The following is a 14501-nucleotide window of genomic DNA, read 5'->3' as shown; positions in this document are numbered from 1 at the left end:
AAATCTATATTTTATATATGTAATGTACAATATTGAATTATACATTCGCCCTTAAAAGCATAATGGTATAAACAATATATTCATTTAATTTATTTTAAATTAATTCCGTTCCTTTACGTGCACCTGCTATTTTCACTTTCACATAATTTCGCGATAGTAATATTAAAATTGCAAGTATTCCCACCTGAAGATCAATGTGAGGTTTGATAGATATCACTCTTCGTTGTTTGTATTTTAAAACACAAAACAGAAGAATACTGCACGATGAAGCTATCAGCATGTCCTTGAATAAATGATACATTATTATTTCATATTTGTTTATTGTCAAAAGTCAAAATGTTTAAACTTAAAACAAAAAACAACTATTGAAGTTAAGTTTCTTCTAAGTAAGGATGTGTTTATTTATCTCATGTGGGCATGTCAATATATTTTTTTATGTCAGCTCATTTTTAACAACAGTAACTTGGTGACCTGAGAAACTCTTTTTTTGACAGGTTTAGTCCAAATAATTGTACGTTGGCGGATTTTTTTTTAGATTTTTGATATGGCAAATCCTTCACGTACCAATAGTTTAGTATCAAAAGTGGGTAGTTGTTCCGATCAGGATTCCGGGTTAAAACATATAGTGTCTATAAAATATAATAAAAACAAGAAATATTACCAGATAAGGCCAAATAAAAAAATAGGTGCGTTTCAGGTAACGCTGCCAAAAAAAATAGGGTAGGTAGGTTGGAATATTTTTTTTATTTTTTATTTTTTTTTTGATATATTGATTTCAGTAACTGTAGACTCAGAAAGTAACAAAAATAAAAGTCATCAATTTTCAGGTTTATCAGTAGTTTTTAAACATGTTCCATGCTTCAAAGGAAACATTACCAAATTGGTTAAAAACTCTGACAATGATGGTTGGATTTCAACTAAGTTATGGTACATCACTCTGCAATTATTTAAGACTTTCCAGGAACGGTTTTACTTTTCTTTATGCACCCTTTTGTTTTCAATCACCCTCTGTAGAATGCTAACCTCCCTGTAACATAATTACATGAAAAGTGGGACAGCAAATTTACCATATAAGCCATCAGCCAAGGAAACCGCAATGCTGTCAAGAGGACCTGGGGGTTCAGGTTTGAAGAACAAGTAACATGCAGGTTTTATTGCCAAAATATCAATCCGAAAGTCAGTATCTGACATATTTGTATCTGACAAGAAAATATAGTTCAAGAATTAAAATATACCTGCCACACAAGCACAAACTACCCGTAATTCACCTTAGAGTTCGGACAATCTAAAAATTCAGACATCCATCATTATTTTCAAAAATAATTTATTTTAGGTACCAAATTTTCGGACACCCAAAGGACATCGATTGTAATTTTTACAGTTACTAAGTCTCACAGACAAAAATTATTGATCTTTATCATTCCAATGCCTGGCTAGATTACCTAACCGTATACATCACTGTGATAAGTTAGTTAGTTACTACCCATCCTAAACGATTTTTTGCCTGTTGAAAAGGATGTGTGATATATTTAATGGAGGATTAAAGAAACGACAAGGGCAATCAAGAGATTAAGAAAACACAGACATGACATGTTTGTAAAACGATCCGCCAATAAACTTTGAAACTTGTACCACACTTTTAATATAGACTTTATGAAGCAATAAACGTACAGTAATACTCATTGTGACATCAATAGAACAATAAAAATCAACACATTCAACGCTACAGGTAACTATTTAATGTGATAAATTAAAGTTAGAAATGCAATACTTAAGTTACAATCGAAAACACCACTCAGAAACATTAATCCTGCATAGCAATATCCATGCTCTCCATGAGATCCTCGTGGGTATAACCGAGAGTTATGTGACGTCACACAATGTGACTGTTTGATCTGAAGCCGATAAAAGGTGTTTATTCATTTCAATGCATGTATAAAATGGTGTTGAATGGGATTTTAATTAACTTGGTGAAGGAGTTACACTTATAGGCGTAATAACCATTGATAACTACGGATAAATTAATAAGTGGTAAAATGCAGACATGAAGAAAAAAGGCAGGTTTCCCATACATGTAGATAAAATGTAAAAATGGTTATTTTCTATGAATTCGGAGGGCGAAAAATTAATTATTTAAAGGTGTCCGAACTCTAAGGTGAAGTACGGTAATACATTCAGAAATCCAACTCTAATATTGTCAACTTTACGTACATACATTTCGTAACAAATGCTTTTCGTACCCAAATCACATTTTTTTCAGGGAAAAATAGGTTAGGGTCGGCGGGAAAAAATAGGGTCGGTCGGGTAACCTGAAACAGACCTATTTTTTTATTTGGCCTAATGTTATTATGCCCCCACAAAGTGGCGGCATATAGGGTTGCCCTTGTCCGTACGTACGTCTGTCCGTCTGTCTGTCTGTCTGTCTGTACGTACGTACGTCCCGAAGATTGTTTCTGATCTAATTCTTGAAAACCGTTTGTCCAATCCTCACCAAACTTTAAACACATGTTTGTGACCATAATATCTTGATCAAGTTCGATAGTCATGGAAATCGCTTTAGTCATTTAGGAGTTACGGCCCTTTTTTGCCAAAAATACTTCAAAAATATGTTTCCGATCTAATTCTTGAAAACCGTTTGTCCAATCCTCACCAAACTTTAAACACATGTTTGTGACCATAATATCTTGATCAAGTTCGATAGTCATGGAAATCGCTTTAGTCATTTAGGAGTTACGGCCCTTTTTTGCCAAAAATATATGTTTCCAATCTAATTCTTGAAAAGTATGTGTCCAATCCTCACCAAACTTTACATACATGATTGTGACCATAATATCTTGATCAAGTTCGATAGCCATGGAAATCGCTTTAATCATTTAGGAGTTAGGGCCCTTTATTTCCCAACAATACTTAAAAAATATCATCTCGATGTAAATGAGATGTGGATCCAACAAGTTTTTTCCTGCCTGAATGGCGCCATATAACCTATACAGTCTTGCGATGCCGTAAAACCCAACTCAACTCAACTTATCCTATATGTGCAGATTATCCTGAATAATCATTATGGCTTATTTTCTGTGACAAAAAATCAAAGTGGGGGCATCCGTGTCCTATGGACACATTTCTAGTTTTATATTAGTTCCGTACACTAAAAATAAATATCCAACTTATAATTATGAGTTTGACGGCTTTTCTTCATTTCATTCTGTCAAAACATAACGATATATACATAAAGGGCACCTGCAAGGCTTCTGGGCACAGTTTTAAATCGCTCGGAACATTTTGGCCATGGCCGGGTTGTTACGATTGTATAACGAGGTCTATCTCGAAGCTTTGTCGGAGGAGGCCGAGTTATTACGATTGTATCGAGTTGTTCCCCTTCGCATAATTGTTGTCTGTGTCAGTCAACTTTCGTTTTATTGGAAAGGTAAACAACTTGTTTTAATGCATTAAATGCTTGTTTAGTGCAAAATAACATTTCACTTACATGGTAAAATATGAATATAACTCTTAATGATCAATTTCAACCATAAAATACTTCACTTAAAACAATTTCAATATTTTTAAAACACCCCTGTTTTTTGCACATTCCCGTTTAGACGTTAGGGATTGGAAGAATCCCGTATAACACGTCTATAATTTCAGACTAGTTCACCACACAGACATTAAGCAAGGGAATAAAAGCACTACCTCTGCGATAATTTAAGGGCTGAAGTAAAAACAACAGAAATAAATTCAAATATCTGCAATGTCCATAAATTAGCAATCTCTTCGTGCAGATGTGCACTACCTTGTTTCAAATGACTCATTGTTGTTAAGATACAGCTGTACTGCTTAACATAGACGTCCTCAGCCGAGTGCCCATCTGTCACTGGTTGTTTCGCCCCTTATCTCGGGACACGTTCTAGTTGGTTGGGTAGGTAGTGGTGATCAGTCACTACCTCATCTATGTTGGCTTCCAAGTCGGTTCACTGCGTCATAGCTAGAGCCAACTGAACGCCCTCTCTGCAGCTCTCCCAAGAGCGTGGACGGCGGTCTTTCTGACTCGTCCCTTGATGCCCACAGCTCCAAGCATTTTCCACACTGACTGTGATGGAAAGCCTCTACATCCAACTTCCACTGGGAAGATCCATGTCTTCCAACCCCTCTCTCTACAAGTGTCTACCAAGTCTTGGTATTTTCCCTTCTTCAGCTCTTATGCCTCCTCACATCTCTCTTCCCAGGGTACTGTTAGCTCCACCAATACAACTAGCTTTGGAGACCTGGACCAAAGAACTATGTCTGGCCGGAGGGTGGTATGGGCCACTTCCTCTGGACACTTCAACTTTTTTCCCAGGTCTACCAACATACCCCAGTTTTGAGATTCTTGTAGGATGCTGCTACATGTTGTTGTTGTTGTCGGCTTGAATATATTATAATATTATATATACTAAAATTCAGTCCCATGGAATATGTACAATAAACAAAGTTTAGGCTTTAGTTAAATAAATACTTAGAAAAAGCAGTCCCCATTGAATAACAACACATTTTGATATTTTAATGACTCAAGAATTTTGTTACACATTTTTCACAGTACATACCAGATACTTTTTTTGTAAAATTCTGCTGGACACCCTGTAAATTTTAGTTGATCCTGTTCAGTGTTGGTCACTGGATATCCTGTACTGGTGACAATAAAAAAAAAAAAAAAATTCTATTTTTATAAATATTATTCTATTTATTAATTCACAGTTTAGATCAAGAGATGACATCCCACTGGGGAGAGTATGCCAGCACTATTGAAGTAGATCGGGAACTTGCGGCCCTACAACATGAACAGATGACCAAACTTATACCAATGGAGATTGAAGGGCCCCGACTTCACCAGCCCTCCAGCAGACACTTCCCGCCTTCAAATGAGTATGATTTTGTATCTGGTATTAGATGTTGGAAATATCATTTGTAATTAAAAAACATCTATTATTTAGAGGTAAATACATGGCAAAGCCAGGCCCTTGAGTTACTCAAGTGTCGCATAGCGGCTCGAAACATAGCTGAGGAATGTTATGAGCATAAGGGCTAATTATTTATCACGCAAAGGCCCAGCTCCAACATGTTTTAACCTCTTCAATACATATGTTTCAATTTGTTTTCTTTTTTTGTATCAAATTCTTTACTATATTCATCTTAAAGTTTACCTCCACTCCAGTTGTATTCTTATTACCTTCAGGCTTGATGATTAAACTTCTCTTAAATTAAATTCAGTTTTTGAGGGTAAGGCCGGTAAGCTAAGTTAAGAAAAAAAAGCAAACAACATTCTGTTGCCATTTCAATTTTCCATCAATTTCATTTTTTTTTTTAGCTCGAAAATTCCACAACAATTTTATCACTGACATCTTCCTTTTTTAACCTCTTGAATTTCACAATTCAATTTAATAAAAAGAAAGTTTTAGTAAGTAGAAAAACTTTCTGTTCTAAAATTAAGAAATACTTCATATTCTTGATGTCAACATGTATGTACACTGGTTAATGATCACTAGCATATTTTTCCTGAACTTCGTTTGCGTTTGCTTCCAGGTTGCTAAACTGATTATCACCAAGTCATGCAAATAATCTCAAAAACGTGTGCACTTTTTTGTTACTATATTTAGTAATATATATATTGATTCAGATTAAAGAACAGCTTTAAATATTTTTTTATATTTTTCCATTAAAAAAATAATTAAAAGATGTGATTATAAATATTGTTTATTCTAGTTTCTACATTGCGTGTTCAAACAGTTATTTAAGCTGTTGAAAATCTAATGTAATAAAACTGTGTATTTAAATGGTACTAATATATTACATGTATCAGTCTTGAAACTTTTCACTTTCCAGTGCCCTGCCTATGGAGAGATTTCAAATGGACCCTATGGTGATGCACACTATACAGCTACTGCAGCATGCCCGCAGACTCAAGCAGCTTATTGCCAACATACAGCAACACCAGTCACAAAGCCTGGAGGTTTGTTTGGTTGTCAGGAAGTCTGATTTTGACAAGCTTTTTGTTATAGTATAACTAAATTTATGTGATGCTTAGGCTATTGGTATTACCTTCTAAATGTATGTTTAACAAAATAATGTATTGAATTAAGTTGCTTTAAATGCAAGTACTGTAGAACTGACTGCATTTTAATTGCTATTAATTGTTGAAGAATAATGATAGAAATATGGAATTTGGGTTGAAATGCAATATGCTTTAATAAAGAAGTATATGAGCAGAGTTGAGAAAGCCCACATGATTTTATATCATTCTCGGTATTCTTTGCTTATATTTAAAAGACATTGCATCTGTTTAGATACAAAGTCAAAGAGTATGCATATTTATATCTTTAGAGTGCAGTCTTTTAATGCATACATGTATATACAATATTTCAAAAGGTGATAGAGTATGACACAACCTACCCAGATGTACCCCCCATACCGCAGTACACAGGCCCACCACCCATCAAGAGTAAGCTGATGCATCCTGTACCCTTCATGGAGAAAAGCATGGACAGGTCTGATGCTGCTTTGTGAAGGGAAAATAATTCCAAATGAGTCAAATTGGGCTTGCACAAAATTTCATATTTTTGTGGCTGGAATTGTTGCAGTGTCTTTCATAAAGTGGTAGTAGTTCTTTTAGTAGTGTTTACTTTGGACTGGTTAATCCAAAAGTCAAATTTTGAATACTGCTGTTAGTGAAAATATTTAGGAACCATCTTAGATATTTTTATGTGATTGATTATATATATATATACATGTATATTTTATGATTTCTAAGCTTATAATCTAATTTGACTGATGTTGGGCATTCATCTATGATAATTCAATTATATTGATAATCTCAACATCACTATTATCTATGTTATAGTGACCTTTTACGTGGGAAGGGCGAAGCTCCCCCAGTGATAGACGACATCTCATGCAGGGTTCTCCTGCGAAAGTCTGTTGCAGCAATTCTGGCACATACGGGATACGACAGTAAGATATTGTCTTGAATTCAACTACTTTTTGACAGGCTGATGTTTATCATATGTATCTTGTTGTGCAGCTTGCCAAGCATAGGGATAACCTTATATGGCGTTGTTCCAAGCAGTGTTGTCAACAGCTTCATACTTTGTTTCTGAAAAAAAACTTTTGAATGACTTGTTGAAGAGTCTTTATATAGACCTGATATGCACATTGTTCATTGTCAGTAGTTGACCCCTATTGATTTTTGGGGTCATTAAGTCAAAAGGTCATGGTCATTCTGACCTATAGTAGAAAAATGATGAGCGCTCTTGACAGGTTACACATGATTTAAAGAAATCTAGTATTGAAATCAACTTACTTTTGCACAGGTTAATATTAACCATACATTGGATGCCAGAATGATGACTATTGCCAAAAATGATCAACTGTCTGTATTCTGTCACAATACATGTGCTTAATAGGAAAAACTTACAGTTCTTATATGTTGATATTACAGCATGTGCGGAATCTATACTGGAGACAATGACGGACGTGACTGCAGAGTTCTTCCAACAGTTTACCAGACATCTACGAGCAGCGGCCGACAACCTTGCACAGCATGACTCTTCAGGATTTCCAGTATGTGTATACATGAAGGGGCCATCGTATAAATGAGGGGATTGAACGGCTGATTTTGGAATCCTTAATTCCTTGTAACATTGTGAAGTTTGGAATGTATAGTATTGCTGGAAGTATAATGCTAGGCATATTTAGATACAATTTTTTTGTAAATTTTAATTCTTTTCTGACACTCATTCATTATTAAATTAATATTCGTGATCTGAGGATATTTTGACAGGCGGATGTACGCTTATTGAGAAGATGCCATCATATTGAATATTTGAGTATTGACTGAAATGTTTTGACTTATTTAATAGGTAACAAGGCAGTCCAAAGGACGGCTTTATCCCTCACCATTGTTTCCTCAGCCCTTTTTCCCCTAATTTGGGGAAGTATGGCGGGGCCTTTTGACAGGGGAAATTTAACTTGTATATTGCAAAATTGGGGAATTTACAAAAATCATGTTACCATCGTGCGAGCTAGATTATCGATTGTTTGAAACTTAACATGGTGCCCACCTGATCTTTACCAGTTTTCACAGTTTGACACTGAAAATAAGACTTCTATAGATAGTAGTAAAATAAAATTTCCACAATGGGGGAAGTTTTGACACAACCTGGGGAAAAATATATACTTTACTCCATGGGGAATGGGGCCCAATATCGGCCCCAAATTTGCCATAAAAAAAGGGCTGTTCTTAGTATATTTTGTTTTTCTCGCAACGACTGGTACGTTGAATCTGACTAAAATTGTACACAACCACTGGTCAGGAGTGGGAATATAGGAAATACAAGTTGTTTGATCAGTAACCTAAATATTCTTGGATATATGAACATATTATAAGAGGATATTTGTTAAAGTTATTCATATTGAGTGTAGAGTAGGTAACATCAATCTCAAGGTTATTTTGGCGAAAAAAAGAAGGAAAATGAGTCCTTGATTTATAACATCGATGAAAAAGCAAGCCTTAATTATTTTTGATAAAGTAATATGGTAATCCATCAATGCATAAGTAAGTTATAGCGTGGACACAAGCATGTGTACTCCGACCTTTAACCTTGACCTTTGAGGTATGGACCTGGGTCAAGGTCACTGCACATCGTCTCAATGAGCACAACATTTGTACCAAGTAATATGGTAATCCATCAATGCATAAGTAAGTAAAAGCCCGGACACGAAATGTTATGGACAGACAGACAGACTGACGGACTGACAGACGGATGCTACTCCGTGGCAGGGGATTAATAACTGCAAATTGCTATGATACATTTGTTTTACTCCTTTGTTGTTTTATTTTTATTTTAAGTTTAATTCAACCGATAATTGAAAATACATGCTCAAGTAAACACAATTCAATTGTTCAGAACAAGAACAGTGTATTTTTCATGCATGCAATATGCTTTGTTTTGGTTTTACCTTCCTTTACAGCACCTAAAATGATACAGATGAAAACAATGGATATTGTACATGTATGAAAATTAATGAAAGATATATTTATATTAAATGTTATATGAAAACACACTGAGATACAGCAAGACCAGGTGTTTTACCATTCAATTCATTTTTAAGGACATCATTGAGCGAGTCTTCCAAGAATTTGGGTTAGGCAGTGTCACCACCATTCACGATTTTTACCACCAGCGTGTAGTCAACTATCATCAAAACGTGGAGGACCAGTGTGTGGAGCTTGCTACAGAGTACGAGAAACTAAAGGAGCCAATCTTACAACAGAAACAGCAACCAGATACATTGTCAGTTATTAGGTTTGTGGAGATGTTAGAATTTTGTGAAGTTAATCATTATCATGGGATGTTAATTTTTGCAGAAAATTTCAATTGTATAAGATTAAAATAAATAAAAAATTTGCATCATTACCGTATATAAAATTTCATGATAATGTTATTTCATGCATTGTGCAAATGCTATACTTAAAATCTGTAAATTAGACTACCTTAAATGATTGTAAATACTCTGTACAGAAATTTGCTCCCGATGAAATGATCTTTGAGCAAAGTTAAAATTTAATCAATGTAATAAGTTTATCAGAAAAAACAAGAAGAGTTATAAAAATGCATTATAACAAGGTGCTAAGTATTGCCCATTTTAAGCTGTGCTTCGTGAACAAATATGCTGCATATTTGTATATGCTTGCCCTGTATTTCAGAATCAAAGAAGAACCGTCAGAGATTCACTTCCCAGAACTGGATGAGATTGATGAAGTCAATAATCCTGAACAACTCCTAAACCTAAATGGTAATATGGCTTAAATCACTGTCATGTTTTTCATGTACGATGTCATTGACGTTTAAAATATTTACATGAATATATTTATTTGTTAACAATGACAGCATACATTTGTTAAGGTATTGTCATGCTTTTTCATGAATTAAGAAATCAGATGAATAATGTCTTCTGCTTGAAAAGGTTATTTCAACAAATTATATGGGCTGGAAGGGCATGTTCCAATTAAAAGATATACAGTACTTGAAGGTATGCTTTTGCCAAGAGCATATTCCACAAGTTGTGATCTAGCAGTTTCAGAGGGTTTGTGATCACTGAGGAACAAGAGATGGCTAGCAGTTTTCAACAGAAGATAAGTAAATAGCAATACTTCATTAATTGTAAATATTTCCGCTGTTGCAGGTCTAGAGGACTTAGACTGTGGAACATGAGTCAGCCTCACATTGAAAGTCCAAGCGGTCTTCTGTTTAGGCTGAGTCTAGTGAAGTCCAGTTAGAGAACTGCAATACAAATATTTGCCATGTTGAAGATCAAAAGAGGGTCTGAAATTACAGAAGAGAATAAGTCAGCTAGACATCTCAGTACATAGGTCCAAGTGGATGTTGATGATGGCCAGAGAAGCCAAGTTATTAAAAAAACAATTACATAAATTGTTAATGTTTGTTACTGTTGCAGACCTTGTAGGCTTTGAGATAACTGTAGAGCACGAATCTGCCAGTGGCCTCACCACGGAAGTCGAGTCCAAATGGTCTGCTGTAAAGGCCGAGTCTGGTGAAGCGAAGTTAGTAAACAATACTTATACTGACACAGTTACAAACCGGTAAATTTTGCCTCCAAAGTCTTTTTTTAAGCGCTATACTTCTACAGAACTGTTAAGTCTGGTGGATGTACAAACATTCTGATACATACATATGTATTTATTATCATTTTACTTGTTTATAATACAAAATTAAAGGGGGAATTGTTTCAGTAATAAAGATGTCTGCTTCTTGCCCAAGAGATATGGTTGCATGCTCCATCAGAGTCACGTTCACTTTGCTTCTCTTAAGGACACCAGATTTATTTATACTCCAGGAAACTTGAAAGTGATTCATATAAGATAAAGTGGTCTTTATAATCATGCTTTGTAGAAATTTAAATCAAACACAATATCTTTTGCACGTGCAATATTTGAGGCCCTACAGACATGTTTTAAAATTGACTAACTTTTTTCCAGGATATCAAGTTACGAGCAGTTTGAGGAAGGAGGCAGTGAGGTGAAGGAAGAACCTCGATCCCTCTCTTCAAGTGAAGCAGATGATTCAATAAATGATCCACCATCCATCAATGTCTCTGACATACTCTCACCCAATTCTACGCCAAGTAAAGCCAAGAAAAAGTAAGACATGAATTAGCTGAATACTGATTTTAAGCTTTTTGCTTTGTTTTTGGTTTTTGTTTTGTGTTAAGAATGTAAGTAAAAAGTATTATTTTAGCTCTTGTCAGGTGTCATAGTGCAAACACTAAAACAACTCACAACTAGTTCAAGCATTGAAACTAGGTAAAGAGTATTATTCTTGTCCTCTGTATAGGTTGAGTTAACTTACATATATAACTTATGTTCAAAATCAAAAGAGCTTCTTTTATAGTAAAATAACACCCAAGTTTTATAGATGGAATAAACAATGGCAGTACTTTGAATATATATTTTTGTTGTTTCTCTGTATGTAAATTTATCATAGCATTTTATTTATTTGGATGACTGTTATTTTTTATTCAAAATCAGAAGTTTGGTAAGTCTAGTGTCCTTTTCTAACACCAACAGTCATTATTAAACATCTTTGTGTTTATTTCAGGAAGAAGTCATGAAGCGAAGATCTAGCAGATTTGCATTATATGATGTGAAACAATCACATGGACAGAGAACTTGTCACAAAAGAGTCCAAATTTGAAATATTGCTGACTCTTTTGTTGAGAAACGGAATATGTTGGGGCATCTCTAAACAGCTCTGACAACAAAACCAATCCTTTGACAGGAACGGATGTTCATTAAAACAACTTTGAATTACAAACTCATCAGAAAAGCAAAGAGTTATTTATACCTTTATTTGTAACTTTAACATGGATTTACTTCTTCTAATCTTTGTTATACAATTTTAAACATTTAATGACTTTGTTCTTGAACTTTGCAACAATTTGTTAAGTGAATGAGCATTTAAGATGTCTTTCGTAGTCTTTCACTCGAAAAACTTATAGATTCCATCCATTTTTCTAGTTCAGGCAATAACGGTGGCTTCTCTATATCGGGATGTACAATTTTCACAACTTCATCCGGTTTAATGCCCACTAATGTCTGCTTTAAAATCGACACAAAACATACAAAGTTGTCTTTTGTTCTGATGAATTGTTGTTCCACATAGAATGCTGTGTCATCCCAGTATATAACCTGAATAAATGAACAGAAAACAAACCTGTTAATGCACAAAATACAAGAGCACCATCGACCGAACACCAACGCTCCTCTGTTGTTTTACAGTACAAAAGGGACATACCTCATTGATTATTTCATGTAACATGTGTACCAAGATTCATTTCAATATGATTTTTTTGAGTAATAACCAAGGTTTAAAATTTATGTATATGAAAAACGTACAAGCTAAAACTCCAAATTTTGTAAAAAAATATATACCATACCTAAGCATGAATGTTACCGTGAAATATAAAAATGATTTGGCATCTGATAAATATAACTCTGCAATATACAGAAAATACATGTACCGGTATGTGTTTTACCTGTTGCTACAATACTGATTTATTTACATGTATTTCATGTATATATAAATTTATGTCATAAATTGATATATAATCCATGTGTTGTTTGAAACAAAAGTACCTTGGTTTCAATTCTAAAGTGATCAAAGAGTATTATTGATTTCCTATATCGGTTGTTGCTGGCTCCAAGAGTCATTCCACCACCCATCTTAAACACTTTATCCAAAACTCCATTCTGTTTCCACATCAGAATGCGCCCAATGTCACAATGCTTGAGATAGTTGGCATTGTTCATGTGCATGAATATGTCCAAGTCATTGGGCATGCAGCGCTCTGAAACATAAATGGAAATTCCCAAAATAAATTGTCCCAGACCATGCTGTATTCAACATTTACTTATACCAGAGATACTGCACTCCTTATCAGGTTGTCAGATTTAGTGTAAATAGAAATGTGTTGAATGCCAATTCAAAGACCAATTTTTAGAAAAGTTTGCATTGACTCTGCCAATGTAACCTAGGTGTATAATCTAATTGGTAAAAACACGCCTAGAAATGTTTAACCAATTTTAAAAAAATCAAACATGTTTTCAGAAAATGACAACAATTATATTCGGAATCATCTGATTACATGTGGACTAACTAATATATGTATAATGACTGTCACAAATTGACAAGTTGAATTTTTCTCCGTTATAAATTCAAATTTCTACGAAAATATTATTGCCTACAATTAAATGCATATTTATTTGTCATTATGCCAAAAAAAAATGTTCAGATATCATAAAACAACCTTACATGTGTTGATTGTTTATCAAGTATCCCGATATCTTTAAATCTGGGACTAATCTGACAGGCTGTGTACATGTATAAAATGGTATTCGTGACACAGAATATATTTATGTGAGAATAACAACAAATTCAATCCAGTTTAGATCACTGTTGGGTATATATTGAACAATTTTGTTATATTATTCAACATCGATGCATTATATTTATATATATTCTTTCGCCCGATGTTAAATGGTAGAGAGTTGTAGCGTTACAGGGATACATAAGAAATGTCAAAATAATAAAAAAAAGTATCCTGATTGCTCATTATTGTAGCTAATATATTAGGAGCATGCAATATCTACGAAAGCAATTAATTCAAGTCGGTGAACTTTCCAGTACAATCATGTGCAGAGAAATTTTGCAAGCTACTTTAACTTATGCACCAGTCAATTGTAACCACGGTCCACCCAGGTCCGGGGAATAGCAGGGACTTTGACTTTCAGTCCAGCCAAGCCCAGGTAAAATTCCCGCCCTGCAAGAACGAACTGCTAGTAAAATCCCTGCCTTATGCCCCTGCACCCTAGGTATGACCCATTCCCGGCGCAGACAAAACCACCACATTCACCCGGCACTGCAGGTTCACTTGGAAAGTAAAAACACAGCCAATTTCTTCGGCTATCCCCAGTATACCCCCGGACCTTGGGGGGCTGTGGTGACACATGACTAGTCCATTATATATTTAAGGCCAATAAATACCTCTACATAGCTACATTTATAAGTATGGTTATTCATATAAATAATTATATTTATTGGTGTTGTTCCACTTCTCAAATAAAACAACGCACAGTCAGGGACAAGTGTATTGCTTCCAGCAACAAATAAATAATAGTTGCTTGTAGCCGCAAATGTCATGCATCTGTATGACATAGGTGATAGATAATGAAATATACCTACTTTGGTAGCTACTTAATTCCAGCAGATGCTTCTTTTCGACTTTAGAGTGAAATATTTTGCTTAGAAATAAAGCATAAAACATCCGAACAGCATGTATCATATCGAATACTGTTGAAATGATAAATAAAACAAACCAAAATATTGCAGACATATTCATCTGAGTTTTTAAGCGCTTATTACAGCTGATGTAATTACTATTTTTAGGCATTTGGA

General features: G+C 34.6%; 2 protein-coding genes across 6 annotated transcripts; one reads left to right on the top strand and one right to left on the bottom strand.

Annotated features, from left to right (window-relative positions):
• Positions 1 to 125: 125 nt before the first annotated feature.
• Positions 126 to 11926, top strand: LOC128227007 (STAGA complex 65 subunit gamma-like). Of its 5 annotated transcripts, none has more exons than XM_052937164.1 (11): positions 126 to 196; positions 4729 to 4896; positions 5854 to 5980; positions 6397 to 6515; positions 6869 to 6978; positions 7466 to 7587; positions 9139 to 9332; positions 9734 to 9822; positions 10486 to 10591; positions 11027 to 11188; positions 11646 to 11926. In XM_052937164.1, exons 2-11 carry the CDS (start codon positions 4742 to 4744, stop codon positions 11656 to 11658), a joined length of 1197 nt encoding a protein of 398 aa, XP_052793124.1. In that variant the 5' UTR covers positions 126 to 196; positions 4729 to 4741; the 3' UTR covers positions 11659 to 11926. The 5 variants fall into 5 exon arrangements, with proteins under 5 accessions (XP_052793124.1, XP_052793121.1, XP_052793125.1 ...); XM_052937161.1 differs by having other exon boundaries at positions 10486 to 10630; XM_052937162.1 differs by having other exon boundaries at positions 150 to 201; positions 10486 to 10630.
• LOC128227008 (protein THEM6-like) lies at positions 11881 to 14484 on the bottom strand. The gene is made up of 3 exons (XM_052937166.1): positions 14289 to 14484; positions 12683 to 12894; positions 11881 to 12235 (listed from the first exon to the last, which is right to left on the bottom strand). The coding sequence occupies exons 1-3, from the start codon at positions 14443 to 14445 to the stop codon at positions 12005 to 12007; spliced, it is 600 nt and encodes a 199-aa protein (XP_052793126.1). The 5' UTR covers positions 14446 to 14484; the 3' UTR covers positions 11881 to 12004.
• Between the last annotated feature and the right edge of the window lie 17 nt (positions 14485 to 14501).

The sequence above is a fragment of the Mya arenaria genome, chromosome 3, assembly GCF_026914265.1.
Source record: "Mya arenaria isolate MELC-2E11 chromosome 3, ASM2691426v1".
Classification (NCBI taxonomy): domain Eukaryota; kingdom Metazoa; phylum Mollusca; class Bivalvia; order Myida; family Myidae; genus Mya; species Mya arenaria.
The sequence above is the reverse complement of the archived record's forward strand: the minus strand, read 5'-3'. Positions and strand labels throughout refer to the sequence as shown.